This window comes from Periophthalmus magnuspinnatus, chromosome 21 (assembly GCF_009829125.3).
Source record: "Periophthalmus magnuspinnatus isolate fPerMag1 chromosome 21, fPerMag1.2.pri, whole genome shotgun sequence".
Lineage (NCBI taxonomy): Eukaryota > Metazoa > Chordata > Actinopteri > Gobiiformes > Gobiidae > Periophthalmus > Periophthalmus magnuspinnatus.
Window position 1 is genome coordinate 5,791,262 of NC_047146.1, and position 19,890 is coordinate 5,811,151.

General features: G+C 43.1%; 1 protein-coding gene across 1 annotated transcript in view; it reads left to right on the plus strand.

The window, feature by feature from the left end:
• Window positions 1-19,890, plus strand: part of vwa8 (von Willebrand factor A domain containing 8) — an 87,588-nt gene that overhangs the window by 27,856 nt on the left and 39,842 nt on the right. Inside the window, exons 19-29 of the mRNA XM_033986804.2 lie at window positions 2-108; window positions 1,705-1,776; window positions 3,200-3,276; window positions 5,486-5,561; window positions 5,637-5,772; window positions 6,740-6,859; window positions 7,837-8,042; window positions 11,163-11,314; window positions 16,159-16,267; window positions 17,581-17,719; window positions 18,051-18,238. Coding sequence (XP_033842695.1) covers window positions 2-108; window positions 1,705-1,776; window positions 3,200-3,276; window positions 5,486-5,561; window positions 5,637-5,772; window positions 6,740-6,859; window positions 7,837-8,042; window positions 11,163-11,314; window positions 16,159-16,267; window positions 17,581-17,719; window positions 18,051-18,238 — 1,382 coding nt within the window. The remainder of the gene's footprint in view (window position 1; window positions 109-1,704; window positions 1,777-3,199; window positions 3,277-5,485; window positions 5,562-5,636; window positions 5,773-6,739; window positions 6,860-7,836; window positions 8,043-11,162; window positions 11,315-16,158; window positions 16,268-17,580; window positions 17,720-18,050; window positions 18,239-19,890) is intronic.

Below are 19,890 nucleotides of genomic sequence, written 5' to 3' on the forward strand. Positions count from 1 at the left end.
GGTACGGTGAAAGACGGAGTTTTGACCATCGGAAGTGTCTCAGCTCCAGTTTACAACCCCGATATGAAGATGAAAGTCCCAGATGTGCTTTTTTATGACAATCCACAGGTAATTTTCATAATAAAATACAATCAAACAGCAACTTATTACACGGTTTTGCTGTAGAATTTCAGTTCTGGGTCAGATCTGGTTTCAGTCTCTTGTGGAACTATGGCGTCTTTGTTAATGATGGAAATTTGATCTGGTAGAGTTCTTGCGGGAGTGTTTTTATAGCAGTTTGTAATGGGTTTTCAAAGACAGAACCCTCTGTCTCCCAAGCCAGTGTTTTATCTTTTATAGGCATGATTTCATATCTCCTGGCTCTGATTCTTGCGTTCAGCGATTGGCTAAGTCTTACAGTGATTTTTTAAAATACTAAATAGGCTCTGTGCACAATAGCGCCCTCTCTCCACTGTTAGCGTCACTACTTCCTGTCCAGTTTTATCTCTGAGGTTTTCCCCGAATCACAATAAAATTAATGAATATTTAAAGATCAGACAATGGACAGGGAGTTGTGGGAGGGTCAGGGGTCAGAGGTTGGGGGGTTAAGGGTCAGACAGTGGACAGGGAGCTGTGGGTGGATGTCACTAACATGTTACAAATAAAATGACTACTTCACCAGAGACATTTTTTGTTTAGAAAGAGACATGTTTGTGTCTCAGTGCTAATGCTAATGCTAAATTTGAGGCGTAATAAATATTTAAACAACACCACAAACTGCAGGAGAGAAGTATTCTTCAGTTAAAGTACAGTTTAATTAATTTGAATTTTAAGGTTTTGTTTATTTTATGTTTGCTGGTTTTAATAAAAGTGCGTTAGCTTTGAGACGCAGTGAGCTAGCTAGCGTCTTGCTCTGTAGAGACATGGAAATACAATAAAATCTGAAAGGTGAACCCAAGATGGCGTTGCATTGTTTTTATTAGCCTGTGCTCATTGGTGCATTGTCCCAAAAACAATTTTCTTTTCCGTATTGCTGTACTTCCTGAATTTGGGCTAGCTCCTCCCACCATTTGACGTCAGAGCGGAGCTAGCGCGAGCTCAGAGCGAGGCTAAATCTTACAAAGCTGACTTTTAGGCGCTCTGAGGATTTGAAATTTTTTAAATGTACATGTGAAAACAGAGAAGAAACCCTACAAAATCCCTGATGCCCTGTCAGAACAGTACCTGCAGTACCTGGAGCGGCCACTAGTCGAACTCACCTGGGACAGTTCGTATTATACATCCATGTGCACAGAGTTTATTGGAGCGTATTTACAGTATTTTTGTGTAAATAAAACAACATTCCTATTAATATAATTTGTCCCTCATCACAATAACAGACTTTTACTTCAGGTTGTCGCTCGCACCTGTTTAAAAAAAGGTCATATTTTTGGCTAATTCAAACTTAAATTGCGGTTTCACGTCGTATTGGCGCACACCGCATCACTGCAGGCCTGACCCCATTTTGATACTGCTCCGTGATGCCGCCACACAACCTACATTTTTGAAGAACTGTCCTCATTCTGCCCTTTACACTGCCCACGTCCACGGCTCAGATAAGATTTAAGATAGAAACGTGGCCCACTTTAGAGCTGACCCGTTTTCTGTCTCTACGGTTTATCTAGAGGTGTTTAATTTAACCACGATGTATAAGACATGTTTTATAATTTGCGTTCATTTTCGCAGCATATGAAGGTGATGGAGGACATGCTGAAGGACTTTCTTTTAGGAGAACATCTTCTTTTAGTCGGAAATCAGGTGAGCCGTGTTTTATAAAATGAAATTAAAGGAATAACTGTTCGATTTAACCAAGTTTAGGTGAATATGAGAGTGGTTTCTTGATGTAAAACGGTGCCAGTGTCCTGAACGTGGAAAGCGCCAGGGGAGTTGACAGCGGGGGGGGCAAAGCTGTGTGTTGTCCCGGGCCCCAGGGTCTTAGGGGGCCCCAGCATCACGCCTCTCATGATAATAAATTTTGAAGTGCGATTGAGGTGATTTCTGAAGTAAATACAGACGAGAAACGATAATGTTGAAACCAAACCATGAAGTAGAATTCTCCACAAAAAGAGTATTTTTTATGTACGATATTGTTAGAGCACGAATTGCAATAAATAAATGACAGAAAGCAACAGTATCACAGTAGTTTGCGTCTATAATAAGTCATAGAAGTTCTTAAATCAACTAGAGATGGACAATATTTGGACTTTTTAGCGTATCAACTATCTTAAACTGTCTTAAATCTCCAGCAGAGGGCGATATTTATTTTTGGTTGATCTTTCGCCTTAAAAACTTATTTTAACACTTTAATACGAAGAGATAGCTGCACAAAACGTGACTACGCAGCTCTCCTAAAGGTTTATAGTAAATTTAATGCACATAATTTGGGGAAAATAATGAAAATCAACTCAAAATATCAGCGCAAAAAGTATCAGCTATCGGTTCCTCTGAATTTTAAACAATCTGTATCAGCAACGGCCATGAAAAAACCCTTACCGATCTCTAAATTCAACCTTCCACAGCTCAAATCTTGTCATAATGCAGAAGATTTACTAAAAATGTCCAACTAAAACAAAGAAGAAGTCCCTTTGATTAATATTGACCTCCAAAAAGTATCGTTCTACCTGGAATTGGACCCTCTTCCTATTAATTTACATGGAAGGGGGCCCATGTGAGTTTTTTTTGCCCCGGGCCCCCAAATTTCTAATAACACCCCTGCAAATATCTATTTAAATGTTTTTTTATGCTTACAATGAAACTGTATCACACCTTTTTTTGACCTGCCCGTCTCAAAATTGACCGCGGACGTCCAGAATCTTAACGCACTGCCTCGGGGACACGCACAAAAACGAGCCGGCAGTCGGCTAATACGTTTTTTTTCTCGGATATTTCTTTCTTTTCATGGTCCTGCATGGAAAAAAAAAAAATCAATTTCAAAAAATGATGAGCACGCACAGTTGAAAAAGCTGTCATAGCAGGCGGCGTTGTCTGCAGGAGTCCCAGAGAACAGCTTTTGTCACAACATGGCGCCCTCAAACTCGGGCATAGACGCACACACACTGGTCTCTGGCAGCTACGTATTCACCACAGATGGACTCAACACAATTTCATCTGTTTTGACAGTCTGTTGTGAGACATTTTGGCGCTCTATATCCAGCTAAATTATGCGTTTTTGTCTTTACAGGGTGTTGGCAAGAATAAAATTATCGACAGGTTTTTGCATCTTCTGAATAGACCCAGAGAATATCTACAGCTGCATAGGTAAAGTGGTGTTTTTTTTTATTTATTTTTTGGTGTTTAATCTCTCGCGTGAAAATTAGGTCAGTGTTGTTTTGCCTTTACATTAGTGTTCGCTGTTTCTCTGCTACTGAATGTGTCTTCTGTCAATGAAGGACACGGATTGGTCTTATATTGATCCGAGCGCTAATAAGAAGGAAACACTTTGTGGGTCTGTGACGGAGGCTGAAGCAACAAATGCACTGCCTGGTCAAAAAAAACCAAAACAAAAAGTCGCCACCTGGATTTAACGAAGCAAATAAACACTGGGGTCGCTGCAGTTGGTCCGGTCGAGGTTCAGCAGCAGAATGAGGTCAGACACCTGAATATACTGAATGACCAGGTTATTACATCAGTGGATTTGTTCTTCCCTGATGGAACGGGAATATTCCAAGACGACAATGACGGGATTCATCAGGATCAAACTGTGAAAGAGAGAGACAGGGAGGATGAACACAGAGAGAGAGGGAGGCTGAGAAAGAGAGAGAGGGAGAGAGAGAAAGGGAGCCTGAGAGGAAGAGAGGGGGAGAGAGCGAGAAAGCAGAGTAAGAGACAGAGAACGAGAGAGAGGGAGAGAGAAATAGAAGCAAAGAGGGAGAGAGAGGGAGGCAGAGAGAAAGATTAGAGAGAGAGAAAGAGAGCTGCACAGAGAGAGAGAGGGAGGCAGAGAGAGAGAGAAATAGAAGCAGAGAGGGAGAGAGTAAACAGAGAGAGGGAGAAACAGAGGCAGAGAGACAGAGCGAGAGAGAGAGAAAGAGGGAAAGGCAGGGAAAGAGAAATAGAAGCAGAGAGGGAGAAGTATACAGAGAGAGAGAGGAAGAGAGAAAGGGAGGGAGGGAGAGCGAAATAGAAGCAGAGAGAGGGAGAAGCAGAAAGAGAGAGACAGATGCACAGAAAGGGAGAGAGAGAGGGAGGCAGAGAGAGAAATAGAAGCAGAGAGAGAGAGAGAGGCAGTGAAAGAGAAGCAGAGAGGGAGAAACACAAAGAGAGAGACAGAGAGAGATACACAGAAAGGGAGAGAGAGAGAGGGAGGCAGAGAGAGGGAGAGACAGAGACATCATTTTCACACATGGATCGTGCACCACAGAGTCCAGACCTTAACCCCATTGAGAATCTTTGGGATGAGCTGGAGAAGCTTTGAGCAGCGTCAGACTCGACCATCATCAATGTGAGATCAGGGGGAGAGATTAATGCAACACTGGATGGAAATAAATATTGTGACGTTGCAGAAGTGAAATCAAAACAATGCCACGGTGAATAATCAAAGCTAAAGACGCAACAACCAAATATTAGAACGTGTGATTTTATTTTTGATTTTTTCTTTTTGGGTGGCGACTTTTTTTTTTGGCCAGGACATGTTTCATGGAAAGTCACAGAAAGTTATAGTGAAATTCTCAGTTTTATTTTCATTAAAGGTGCTAATCGGCTACATATTGATGATGATTAGAGACGCGTTGATCCAGTACTGGTATCGGATATCAGCACAGATCATAAACTCTATAAAGAAATGGACTGAGTGAGTGTGACGTCACTACAGCGTCAAGTTGTTCTGTCGTTGCTTGAGCAGTAAACAGCAGCTGTATATCACACCTGGATCAGTTTTATCTTATTTTACAAATGCTGTTTTAGTCTCTGCTCTGGTATTGGTTGATATCAGGCATCGTGATACTTGAATCTGTAGTGTTGAAATCTGTATCTGAACTGCTAAAACTACATCTCTACACATGGTCTCTACTTACAGCCATAAAATACAGATCTTTTTTCAAATCTATATGGAAAAAAAAAAGGCTGGACATGGACAATTCATGTGTGTTTTTGATTTTTTTTTCAATATTTATTTTGGACATTTCAAAATTGTTTATCATTTTTGTATTTTTTATGGGTTTGAGATGAAAATGGCTAAATATTTCCCTTAACTTGAGTGAGCGCTCGGCCTGTGCAGTTCGTCAAAGTCCTGTGAAAGTCAAAGAGCTAAAAGTGGATTTGGCCTGGTTCGCTAATGTCCCAGCAGCTAATATTAGTGCAGAGAGAGTCTAAGATCTATGCACGAAAATCTACAGAGATTTGGCTCAGAAGATGGCGGTGGCTAACCAAGAAGGAAACTAGGACAGCCCCGTGGGTCAAACTACGGGGGGTCCGAGAGTCTAAAATGCATTAAAAGAAAACCATTTATGTTAGTTATTTTTGTTTTTAGAGACACGACTGTTCAGACTCTGACACTGCAGCCTTCAGTCCGAGATGGGATTATTATCTATGAAGATTCACCCCTGGTTTGTTCGAAATATCTCATTACCTTTGGACTCTAACATTGCGTTTTTAAGCTGCGATTCTTTTGATTTCCGCAGGTAAAAGCCGTTAAAATGGGGCATATCCTGGTCATCGACGAGGCCGACAAAGCGCCCACAAATGTCACCTGTATTCTCAAAACGCTGGTGGAAAGTGGAGAGATGATCCTCGCTGATGGACGAAGAATCGTTTCCGGTAACGACGGACTCACAGAACCGCCCGGTGTTAAAGGGGAAGGTTTAACACTTTCCCTTTAACACCAAAGGCCGATATTCCACTGTTCTGCGTTTTACTGATGTTTCTTCGTCACAAACAGACCTGGAGTTGTGTTTTTTTTGTTTCATTCACACATGTTTAACACACAAACCCTGCATATTTACGCTGAGTTCTTCTCTCAAACTGAAAACACTCCGTTCCACCTTGTGATGTCATCATGTGGTGATACAGGAAGTGCTCCGCTGTGTTTTTAAACTTCATACCATAGACTGTATATATAAATGGACATTGCTAGCCGCTGCGTTCCAAGTAAGAAGTGATCATGTGCGCGCTTCCGACTCCATCGATCGGCTCCAGTTCACTTTCTATTGAAAAACTGTGGCTCCTCTCTCTGTAACTGCTGCTGTGAGACTCGTCATTTTGGTCTTAATTGTTCGTATTAACCCGCTCTACATGATCCGGGGGTTTTAATTTCACTATTGTGTCTGTAAATCAAGATATGAACATTAATAACAGACGAATCATGCACCTTCTTCTTTCCCCGAGGTCACTCCTGCCAGCGTTAGCAACAGGTTTGATTGACACCGTTGCTAAGCACCTATGTCGCTTAGTCCATTTCTTTATACAGTGTATGCTCCACACACCTTCACTAGAATCATTTGGATAATTTCAGCTAATCTGGAATTTCCAATCTCTACTGAACTAAAGGTAAAAGGAGCTGTTAACTTGAAAACTACCACTTCATGACATCACAAGGTTGAACGGAGCGTTTTGAGGTTTGGAGATGTACAGACTAATAATAAAGTGTGACTCAAACATGTGTGAATGAAACAAAACACAACTGCAGGTCTGTTTTTTGAGGAGGTAACAGCGTTAGAACATGATTTCACGCTCAAAAGAGTCATAATATAGGACCTTTAATAACTTGAGTACTCTCTCCTTTCAGACCCACGAGTACCAACGAACAGGCCAAACACCATAGCCATGCACCCAGACTTCAGGATGCTGGTCCTGGCCAACCGACCTGGCTTCCCCTTCCTGGGCAATGACTTTTTTGGAGCTCTAGGTGACCTTTTATACACTTCAGCAACACAACACTAAAGCAGTAACAGTGTGGGTGTACGACGGGTGTGGCTTTAGTGCAAAATATTAATATAAAGGAAGTGTTTGTGACCTGCGCCCTGACAGTTTTTAAAAAGGTACCAAATTCACAACCATAGACGAAATCAGCTGAATTCTTTCCCCCGAGGTTTAGCGTTAGCAACAGGTGTCATTTCACCGTTGCTAAGCGCATGCCCACTGCCAGAAGGGGCGTTACCTTCAACAGCCTCGCTCCTGATTGGCTCTTTGGTTGCTATGATACTCGCGGTCGGAATTCCAAATATGAAACTCCGCTCCAAATTAGCCGCTGTAACTGCTAGCCTCGATCGTTTGACTGGAGCCGAGCGCTGTGGGTGACGTCGCACTCGCTCAGTCCACTTCTTTCAAAACTGAACTAACTGACGCTAACTGGACGCACTACTCCGTCTGAAGCGCTGTTACTCAGGTTAGACTTTAATCTGAGCTTTGTTTTAACACAATCTGACCAGAAAGAGCTGATTTAGTTGGAACTACAACAGGTGAGCTGTGCAGTTCAACAAGTCCCTCTCAAATAACATTACAGTCGCAAGCTAGCTAGCGTTAGCCAACAGTTTTTCAGTTAGCCTCTTTCAGCTTTTTATTGAAAATCAAACTCCTAAACAGGACCACGAACGCTCGGATTGATCACGGGCTCCTGAAAATGTGCTGTTTAAATCCATTTTGTATTTTTTTAAGAGTTTTCAGACGATTTTTTGACAGTTTTTGCTAATGTGTGCATTGTGTCGCCACGGTAACTGCTGAACATTCCACCATTGAGACAGATGTAGATGTCTATCAATAAAACATAAAGTTGTCATAAGTAAACGGAGTAACTTATCCGCAACTTTTCTTTCGGGCTTTTACTGTAAAATGCTTAAAGATCAGCCATTTTGTGTCACATTACTGAGTTTTGTTTGTGCACAGGTGACATCTTCAGTTGTCACGCGGTGGACAACCCAAAGCCTCAGGCCGAGCTGGCGATGCTCAAACAGTACGGTCCAGACGTGCCGGACGCCACTCTGCAGAAGCTGGTGTCTGCCTTTGGAGAGCTGAGGTCTATGGCCGACCAGGGCACCATCACGTACCCCTACTCCACCAGAGAGGTCGTGAACATCGTCAAACACCTGCAGGTAAGAGCGTTTAAGGCTGTCCGTCCTGAAATCAGACCTGCAAACTGGACTTTTCAGAGCTTTTAAACATGTTCTAGTCGTTTCTTCTCATTTCCCCTCTTGAAGTTGTATTTGGAGTGGTTCATGTTTGAGTTTAATCTTTAATCGACTATTTTCAAGACGCCATTTTGTCGATCTACCCCCGTTTTCACCTCCACTGTGACGTACGCGCTTCCTTCTCCAGTTTTATTTTCTTAATCGTTGATACTCGTAGGATTCGGCAGCGTCGCGTCGTCATTTTGGCACAAATGAAAAAAAACAAAACAAAGTGCTGCTCGCTAGTGTGACGTGCAGCTGTCCATAGGGGGCGACGTGACGCTTTGTTGTGATGTTTACGGCGACGTCTGCTCCCATTGGACACCTCAGTTTTCTAACGCGGAAGTCAGCGGATTTGTTTCTTTTATTCAATCGTTTTAGTTGAATATTGTGATTTAAAATGTGTAAATTCTAACATAATGATCCACGAGTGTCAGAGATGAGAACCATAGAGACACAAGCTCTATACGGCTGATTTAAAACATAAAGTCGAAAAGATTTAGCTATTTGAATACATCTTATTGTAGCGTTTCCATTGTCCATATCCTCCTACCTGTTAATTTAAATATTCATCTGTGTTTTAACGATGTGTCCAGCCAATTAAAAGACAATAGCGGTTCACAATTGGCTTTGTTTTGGCAGAATTTGCAGAGACAAGGAATAAAATAGTGTTAAATCAGCCCTATTGAGCTTGTGTCTTTATAGTTCTCATCTCTGACACTCATGGATCATTATGTTAGAATTTACACATTTTAAATCACAATGTTCATCTAAAACGACGCAATAAAAGAAACAAATCCGCTGAGTTCCACGTTAGAAAACTGCGGTGTCTAATGGGAGCTAATGGCGACGCAAACGTCATCGGCAAAATGGCGTCTTGAAATGAAGAGATTAAAGATTAAACTCAAACATGAATCACCCCAAATACAACTTCAGAGGCTCAATGAGAAGAAACAACTCGAACATGGTTAAAAACTCTGAAAAGTCACATTAAAATATAAGGTCTTTACTCTGTTGTTCTTTTCTTTAGCCTTCATTCGACCACAGCCTCCAGTAATATTTTAATTTTATCCTTCTTGTTGCTTTGCGTTTTATGAATATTGTTAAGGCTTTGAGAAAAATATAACTTCAATAAACTAGTCGATCTGACCTCAGGGGAAAAGTAAATAAGGTTTTGGCTTGTCCTATTGTTCGATCAATAATCCAGTGCACAGGGACTCGATTTCCCCACGGGCTGCGATGTTCTGTCATCAAACACTGCTGCTGTGGACACGGGGAAAAGTCAATGTAGATCTTAATTGGTATTTCACATCGCATTTGGAGCGTAGACTGTATAAAGAAGTGGAACTCATCGAGGCTAACAGTTATAGCGGCTAATTTGGAGCAGAGTTGCACATTGGGAATTCCGATCACGAGTATCATAGCAACCAAAGAGCCAATCCAGAGTGAGGTTCTTAAAGGTAACGCCCCTTCCTGCCCACGCCACTGGTTGAGCAGGGAGCGAGCGCTTAGCAACGCTGTCAATCAAACCTGTTGCTAACGCTAGCGGGAGTGATCTCCGGGAAAGAAGGCGCCTGATTTGTCTGTTTTTAATGTTCATATCTTGATTTACAGACACAATAGCGAAATAAACACACTAGGATCATGTAGAGCGGGTTAATACGAACGTTTAAGACCAAAATGATGAGTCTGACAGCAGCCGTTTTCAATAGAAAGTGAATTGAAGCCAGAGTCGACGGAGCCAGAAGCGTGCGCATGATCACTTCCTGTTTGGAACGTGGCGGCTAGCAGGTTAGCTACGTCCATTTATATATACACAGTCTTGATTTGGAGCGAGACTCGGATCAATACTCCCGTTTCTGTTTTTAGTTTTGGGGGAATGAGATTGTATTGATTTTTTTTGCAGCTTCATCATGTGATTCTAAGTGTAAATAAATCGCCGAGAAACAGATCTTGAAGCGCAATTACGATTCGCTCCAAGCTCATATAAAGTTCATGGTTATCTAGTTTTAGAACAGTTCGACCGTAAAATTAGAAAACGTATTAATTAAACATAGAATGGTCATTGATTGGGCGACAGTGGCTCAGTCGGTAGAGCGTTTGTCCACTGATCTCAAGGTTATTGTTCAGTATATGTCAGAAGGAATAATATTTTTGGCGGTCAGTTTTTATCGTGGGGACATTTTCTTTGCACTGCTGGGTAATTTGGGGTTATTCTGTGGCTATACGGTCAGATTTAAGCCGTGAAAGTTTGAATTAATAACTCGTCTCACTCATTACAGACTCAAACTAACGACTAAAGTGTTTCATTCTGCTGTTTATTTCTTGCAACTCATGATTTTGAACAATATTGTAGATTCATAATAGTTTTTTGTGGTTTAAATCATCGTTTATCGTCTATATTCACTCCAGCGATATATATCAAACTTCAAAATGTGTTATTGTGACAGGGATGATTTGTTTTTGTGCGTATTTTTGTTGCAATAGTGGGGAGGTTTCTGGTATTTTTTAATGTAATACGTCAAGATTTGAGGATCACTGGTTCTTTCTTTGTTGCAGCTCAGCGTTTTTAATTATTTGCAAGTCTGAAGTAGTTTAATTTTTATCATTTATCGTGATTTTTCTCTATATAACAATATATCGTGCTTCAAAATGTGTGATCGTGACAGTGCTAATTGCCGGTTCGAATCCCGCTATCGACATAAACATCATTGGTTGAACATTTTAAGGCCAAAATGACGAGTCTGACAGCAGCAGTTACAGAGAGAGGACACAGTTTTTCAATGTAAAGTGAATTGGAGCCAGAAGTACTTCCTATTTGGAGTGTGGCGGCTAGCAGGTTAGCTACATCCATTTATATATACAGTCTAAACGTGGAAAAGTGCTATATAAAACTCTAACCATCTCCCATTTAGCTGATTTGACTTAACTACCCCCTCGTGTGTCAGTTCCCCCTGGTTAAAAGCGATAACACATCAGTAATGGTTAATAATAATAATAATAATCTGTTTTTATAATACACACTTCTTTCCATTGTTCTTTTAGAAATTCCCAGAGGAGGGTTTGGCTAATGTGGTGCGAAACGTCTTTGACTTCGACTCCTACAACAAAGACATGAGAGAAGTTCTGATCGAGGCGCTGCACAAACACGGGATTCCCATCGGAGCCAAGCCCAGCTCCGTCAAACTGGCCAAGGAGTAAGAACCAGGGGAATGAGGGGGCGCCAGGGGAACGAGGGGGCACCACGGGAACGAGGGGGCACCAGGGGAATGAGGGGGCACCAGGGGAATGAGGGGGCACCAGGGGAATGAGGGGCCGCCAGGGGAACGAGGGGGCGCCAGGGGAATGAGGGGGCGCCATGGGAACGAGGGGGCGCCATGGGAACGAGGGGGCGGCAGGGGAACGAGGGGCATGAGGGGAACGAGGGGCATGAGGGGAATGAGGGGGCGCCAGGGGAACGAGGGGGCGCCAGGGGAACAAGGGGGTGCCAGGGGAACGAGGGGAACGAGGGGGCGCCAGGGGAACGAGGGGGCGCCGGGGGAACGAGGGGGCGCCGGGGGAACGAGGGGGCACCAGGGGAACGAGGGGCCGCCAGGGGAACGAGGGGGCGCCAGGGGAACGAGGGGGCGCCATGGGAACGAGGGGGCGGCAGGGGAACGAGGGGCATGAGGGGAACGAGGGGCATGAGGGGAATGAGGGGGCGCCAGGGGAACAAGGGGAACGAGGGGGCGCCAGGGGAACGAGGGGGCGCTACGGGAACGAGGGGGTGCCAGGGGAACGAGGGGGCGCCAGGGGAACGAGGGGGCGCCAGGGGAACGAGGGGGCGCCAGGGGAACGAGGGGCATGAGGGGAATGAGGGGGCGCCAGGGGAACGAGGGGGTGCCAGGGGAACGAGGGGGCGCCAGGGGAACGAGGGGGCGCCAGGGGAACGAGGGGCATCAGGGGAATGAGGGGAACGAGGGGGCACCACGGGAACGAGGGGGCGCCAGGGGAACGAGGGGGCGCCAGGGGAACGAGGGGGCGCCAGGGGAACGAGGGGGCACCAGGGGAACGAGGGGGCACCAGGGGAACGAGGGGGCACCAGGGGAACAAGGGGAACGAGGGGGCGCCAGGGGAACGAAGGGCATGAGGGGAACGAGGGGGCACCAGGGGAACGAGGGGGCGCCACGGGAATGAGGGGAACGAGGGGGCGCCAGGGGAACGAGGAGGCACCGGGGGAATGAGGGGGCGCCAGGGGAACGAGGGGGCGCCAGGGGAACGAGGGGCGCTAGGGGAACGAGGGGAACGGGGGGGCGCCAGGGGAACAAGGGGGCGCAGGGAGACGAGGGGGCACCAGGGGAACAAGGGGGCACCAGGGGAACAAGGGGGCACCAGGGGACACCAGGGGAACGAGGGGGCCCATGACACACGCTGTGACACTCAGCTTTTTTCATATGCAAACATAAATAAAACATATTTTATCATGTATTTTAAGATGAAGTTTAACAGTTTATGCATAAGCCACAGTTCTACTCTAATCATAGTTATTAAGCAGCTCAAATTTAAAATGTACTTGCAATTTAAATTATTATATTGTGTTAAAGTTAAATAGTTATGTGTCCGAATGTCCACGCTATTTCCTACAGGGGTACGTGCCATTTTTAGCTGAATGTGCAGTTAGTAAGAAAATAGTGCACTTAAAATTTCCCTTAATGTGCCTTGAAAAGTAGTGGGCGTCAGTCGTCACTAGAGCGGTCAGCACAGCCCACAATGCATTGCAAGAGTCGGGAAAACAACAGCGGGCAGTGACAGGTGTTTAACTGGACACAACACGACTGAATGAAGCGGATAGAAGCGCTGGTTTATGAATAAAACACTCTGAAATAAACAGTCGCTGTGTAAAGTTGCTAGCGTTAGCCGTTTACCTTAGCACGAGCTGCTAACAAAGCGAGAATTTACACATCTCTCACAAAAAATATTTAAAATCTGGTCCAGTTACGTGATATTCATCTCGACAAAAACTTGTATGATTGAAATTAGTCCATAAATACTTGTGCCAGTCCCCAGTTTCGTTTCGTTTTCATTTTGTTTTAGGCTGAGTTCTTCTCTCACACTGAAAACACGCCGTTCCACTTTGTGATGTCATGCAGCGGTAGAACCTTTTGAGCTTTGGAGATGTAGACAGAGTAATAATAAGGATTACTCAAACGTGTGTGAATGAAACAAAACACAACTTGATTTCTGTCATAAATGAAGTTAAGTAAAGTAAATATAAAGTTTTATCAGAGTTTAGCTTTTAGACTTTTTTTTTTTTCCACCCAGACGGCGCGTGACCTGAGCATAGCGAGCTGAGCGTCTGATTCGCGGAATGAGTGAATGAGTCTTTATAGAGTAGACATGGGACGATATTGAAATTTATTGTCACGATTGAGGATTATAATGGCCAAAATAATTGCGATTAACGATTATATAACGATAATGTTGGACGCAGCTGACAGTTTAAAATATGAGTAAGTCCCATGTTTTAGTCCCATAGTATTTTACTTCGTCATCAGTGAAAAAAAACTACAATCTATCGGAGAATATTCTGGATGAGCAGGGCCGTGAACTGATTATTTGGGGGCCCGGGGCTAGAGTCTCACATGGGGCCCCCCTATAATACAAATTAATAGGAAGAGAGTCCAATTCTAGGCCCCTAAACCCCGGGACAACGCGCCGCTTTATCCCCCCAGTCGACTCGTTAGTTTTTTTTGGTCATTCTGGTGATACGACGGCGATGATCTTTGTTGGTGATTATTATTACGATTATATAAAAGGTCCTACGAATGATTATTGTCGACCCTTTTTATCGCGGCGAACAATGTTATCGCTTATTGTCGCATCCCTAGTATAGAGTTTGCTAAAGAGGGCGGGGCTGTGGAGCGAACGAGGGGTCAGGGGCTGGGGTGGATGTTCGGACACAGCCTTTATACCACGATCAGTTAGAATTACTTAATTAATGTCTGACTAAAGTGTTAATTCTACGTAACGCACACGAAATCCGACAATACTCAACTATTCTGAGTCGAATGTAGGGACTAGCTTCGTTTAAAACACTGTAAATGTCTCAGATTTGAGTTATTTCAGACGGTGAACAGGCTTTTCACTATCACAGGTGACAAGTTTTAGTTCGTAACCGTGGCAACAGCATTAAACACGGCGGAGCTACGCGTTCTCAGCTCACGTCACGGAGGAACTGCACAGCTCCTCCTTGTTTAATGCTTAGTTAAAGAGCTCGTATTACACTATTTTCTGATCTAATTGTAATGTTTTCCTCATCAAAAACATACGTGGAGTTGTGTTTTGTTTTGGGCTTCTCTTTTTAGTTCTTCTCTCAAACAGAAAACACTCTGTTCCACCTTGTGATGTCATGCAGTGGTGGAGACTAATAATAAAGTGTAACTCAAACGTGTGTGAATGAAACAAAACACAACTCCAGGTCTGTTTTTGAGGACGTTAACAACATTATAACCCGACTTAAAGCTCACAAGAGTCACTTTTGTGCAATATATGATCTTTAATTATTAACTATAAGAACATATAAATGAAATCTGGTACATATTTGGACATTTGCCTTATACTTTACTGTGACTACTGCATCATGTTAGTATTTTTACTTAACAAATTACCTCATATAAATGTGTACGTTTTCAGTTTGAGTAACTATACCTCATTACATTTTTAATTTCAGTTTTAAATGCAATTGTACAGTTTGTTTTAATAAAGGAAAGTATTTGTTTCTTGTGTCTCCTGTGGTTTTATTATAAATCTTTCTAAATCCATAAATACGAGTCTAACCCTGGGAGCAAGAAACAAGTAATTTCCTTCCATAATATCTGTGTTTACTGGGACTCATCTTGAACAGTTTAAAAAGGCCTTTGCTTTAACCACATAATCATCTTTAACGCATAAAAGCAAGTATTTCTGCTCAGGGAGTTCCATTTTTAGACATAGCAACCAAAAAAAACCAAAAAAAAAAACAGTTTTACTTACGTGTCTTTTGTGTATACGTTCATAAAAATATTTACGTGTGCACAACCGGCCACCCTGAAAACCTCCTCAGGTCCAGCTCCTTTTTGGTTTGCAGTTTTTGAAGTTGCATCTCACCACACCTGTAGGCAATAACGCTGTAACCGCGAGCCAGCAATGATTCATGGGTAATCCAGTTCACTTTTGGTTAGACATAACAAGCTTCACACAAGATTTACACAAACGGCTCACTTCTCCCCCCTACACACACACACACACACTCTAGTTTGTTTCAGAAAAATGGATAAACTTGCTAATTTCGTGTCTTTTCCTTACATTTCGTTGTCGTCACGGCAACAAGGTATTACGTCATTATGTAGTAGACGCTTTAAAGGTCCCGTATTACGTAAAAGTGACTCTTGTGAGCTTTAAGTCGGGTTATAATGTTGTTAACGTCCTCAAAAACAGACCTGGAGTTGTGTTTTGTTCCATTCACACATGTTTTCGTAACACTTTATTATTATTCTGTACATCTCCAAACCTCAAAATGCTCTGTTCCACCTCGTGATGTCATGAAGTGGCAGTTTTCAAGTGAACAGCTCTTTTTTCCCCATAGTTCAATAGTAGATTGGCAATTCCAGATCGGCTGAAATGATCCAAATGATTCTAGAAATGAAGGTGTGTGGAGTTTAAAAACACAGCGGAGCACTTCCTGTATCCCCACATGATGACATCACAAGGTGGAACGGAGTGTTTTCAGTTTGAGAGACGAACTCAGCCTAAATATGCAGAGTTTGTGTGTTTAAACAAGTGTGAATGAAACAACAAAACACAACTCCAGGTCTGTTTGTGACGAGGAAACGACATTAGAACAGATCAGAAAATAGTCCAATATTGTCCCTTTAAACTAAAGTACAATCCGGCTCAAGAAAGGGAAATACAAAATATGTAAAGTGTTAAGGGAAGATCAGGATTTAAACATATGTTGCACAACCTTTAATGAACTTTAGCCATTCTTAAAAGGTTGTGACTTCTTCTTCTTTGTGGTTCACAGGTTGCCGCTTCCCGAGGTAAAGATGACCGGATACTGGACCATCGGCCAGGGGGTCAACGCTCGCCGCAAAATGCTGTGTCCAACTGAGACTCGTCCCATTGACATCAAGGTAACGCCACAGAACTGTCACTGGAAAACATAGACTGTTTATATAAATGGACGTAGCTAACCTGCTAGCCGCCGCGTTCCAAACAGGAAGTGAGCATGTGCGCGCTCCATCGATTCTCCAAGTCACTTTACATTGAAAAATTGTGGTCTTAAATGTTCGTATTAACCCTCTACATGATCCACCGTTTTTTTATTCCACTATTGTGTCTGTAAATCAAGATATGAACATTAAAAACGGACAAATCAGGCGCCATCTTTCCCTGAGGTCACTCCCGCTAGCGTTAGCAACAGGTTTGATCGACAGCGTTGCTAAGCGCTCGCTCCCTGCTCAACCAGTGGTGTGGGCAGGAAGGGGCGTTACCTTTAAGAACCTCGCTCCGGATTGGCTCTTTGGTTGCTATGATACTCGTGATCGGAATTCCCAATGTGCAACTCTGCTCCAAATTAGCCGCTATAACCGTTAGCCTCGATGAGCTTCATTTGACTGCACTTCTTTATACAGTCTATGCTGGAAACTGTACGACGCTACGGAGCACTGGAATAGATCATAGAAAAGCAAATTTGTCAACCGAGCAGAAGGTTGACGGTTCGAATCCCACTCTCGACCTAAAAAACATAATTTGGTTAAGTGGTCGGATCTACAGACCCACAGGCTGACGGTGCAATTCCAGCTCCCACGCATGAATTCTGTCGTTGTGTCCTTGGGCAAGACACTTAACCCCACCTCGCCCCCCCCAACGTCTGTGTACTCCTGTGTGTGAATGTGTGAGCGGTTCCTGGATGTAAAGTCTTGACTCTGTTGTGTATTATAAAAGTAAATACTAAACGACTTCTGACAAATACTCGCAAACATAGTCACATTACCCGTGTTCCGTGCTCCCTCCATTGGCTCCCAGTTCGTTTCAGGATTGATTTTAAAACTTTTAATCTTTGTTTTTAAAGCTCTGCACGGTCTCGCACCTTCATATCTTTGCGAGCAAGGAAACAGTGGGGTGACCGTTCATTTTCTGTGGCTGGTCCCAGACTTTGGAACTCTTTACCCCTAGAGTTACGCTCGGTTACTACTTTGTCTCTGTTTAAAGCCAAAACTAAAGACTCATTTGTTCACAACTGCCTTCAGCTAATGACTGTTTTTATTGTTTGTTGTTTTGTATATAGAATTTTTGTTGTTGTTTTTACATTTTAATGCACTTTAAAGGCACTTTGGTTCAGTTTTTGCTGTTGTAACGTGCTATACAAATAAAGTTTGATTGATTGATTGATAAACGTGCACTTTATGAACCGCAGATCCTCCAAACGCTCGTGTCTTTCCAGGGCCCCGTGTTTCTGCGTGTTCAGGGTTATCCTTGCAACCGACAAGAAAGCCGAGCCCTGAGCTTTACAGAAGAAAAAGCCCACTGGCAACTTCCCATGAATGAAGTCAACATAATTTGCGATGTTACGTCCAGCGATGGTACACACACAGCAAAAACACAACACAACATTGGATAATACTGCTTTGAATCAGACCTATTCTGCAAAATGGACTTTTCAGAGCTTTTAACCACGTTCTAGTTCTCATTTACGCTCTTGAACTTGTATTTGGAGTGATTCTACACCTGTTTTCACCTCTTATTAAGTTGTTTTAGACGAATATCGCGACTTAAAATGTGCAAATTCTAACATAATGATCCACGGGTGTCGACACAAGCACAATACGTCTGATTTAACGTCACGTACTGTACAATTCTGTGATAAAGCTGTGATAATAATACGTACACTTCCTCTCCGTTCCCCCCGTACAGACGTGCTGTATGTGGCCACGTGTAATCCGGTGTCCCTGTTCTCGATGAAGGAGCAGGGAGACACGATCCACTGCATGGAGCTGTACGACGTGTTCCCCAGGACCATCAGCGGAGTCTGGCAGCCGTTTGTCACTGTCGCTCCTCTGGGAAGTCCTCTGGATGGACAGGTCGTACTGCACGAAGAACAGGTCAGCACAAATATAATTCATTTTAAAGGTTCTATGCACAACTCCAGGTATGTTTTGGAGGAAGTAACAGCGACTTTAACCACACAAGAGTCCATTTTGTGTAATATATACGCCCTTTAAGTTGTTCTACACATTGGCGTTGACAGATATGTGTAGTTAGCAGCTGTTTCTCTCCAGAGTAATCCATTTAACCCTTAACGACCTCGGCGTTTGAACTGCAAAGTGTAAGAACAAAGACAATGAATGTTCGCGATCCGTCCAAACAAACAGTTGTACAGCTGCTGCGTATTAGGCGAGAGGAGCATTTCTAAAAATACCTTTGTGATGGAATGCGTTACGTCCAGCTCAAAATGAAGAGGTCCAGACGATACAGGTTCATTCATAGTTCACTGGTCTTCCTGGGAACGCGCAGAATACAAGGCGTCTATATATAGAGGTTTAAGATGTTTCTGTTCATGTAAATTAAGGATGGAACGTTAAATAATATCGTTTATGGTGATGGAAAGGACGCGCAAGGCAAGGCAAGGCTATTTGTATAGCTCAGTTGGTCCACAAAGTAATTCAAAGAACTTTACAGAATAAGAAAGACATTAAAATCATAATAAAACAAATCAAAACATAAATAATTATCGTAAAATAGACATTAAGAGAGAAGAGGCAGAATAAAACCCTTTCAGTCATATTCACAGATAAAGAGAACAGTTTGAGCCTGAATTTAAATGATGTCAAAGTCGAGGCCTGAGTCACATTGTCAGGAAGAAAGTTCCAGGTTTTAGTCCTATTTCAGTCCTGGTTTAGTTCTGTTTTCCTCCTGTTTTCCTCCTGTTTTCCTCCTGGTTTAGTCCTACTTTAGTGCTGGTTAATTTGATGGTTTAGTCCTGGTTTAGTTCTGTTGTCCTCTTGTTTTAGTCGATGTTTAGTCCTGCTTTAGTCCTGCTTTAGTCCAAGTATAGTCCTGGTTTAGTCCTGCTTTAGTCCTGGTTTAGCCCATGTTTAGTCCTGCTTTAGTCCCGGTTTAGTCCTGGTTTAGTCCTGTTGTCCTCTTGTTTTAGTCCATGTTTAGTCCATGTTTAGTCCATGTTTAGTCCATGTTTAGTCCTGGTTTAGTCCTGCTTTAGTCCATGTTTAGTCCTGCTTTAGTCCTGGTTTAGTCCACGTTTAGTCCATGTTTAGTCCTGGTTTAGTCCTGCTTTAGTCCATGTTTAGTCCATGTTTAGTCCATGTTTAGTCCATGTTTAGTCCATGTTTAGTCCATGTTTAGTCCATGTTTAGTCCATGTTTAGTCCATGTTTAGTCCATGTTTAGTCCTACTTTAGTCCTGCTTTAGTCCTGCTTTAGTCCTACTTTAGTCCTGGTTTAGTCCATGTTTAGTCCTGCTTTAGTCCTGCTTTAGTCCTGCTTTAGTCCTGCTTTAGTCCTGGTTTAGTCCTGGTTTAGTCCATGTTTAGTCCTGCTTTAGTCCTGCTTTAGTCCTGCTTTAGTCCTGCTTTAGTCCATGTTTAGTCCTGCTTTAGTCCTGCTTTAGTCCTGCTTTAGTCCATGTTTAGTCCTGCTTTAGTCCTGCTTTAGTCCATGTTTAGTCCTGGTTTAGTCCTGCTTTAGTCCTGCTTTAGTCCTGCTTTAGTCCTGGTTTAGTCCTGGTTTAGTCCTGG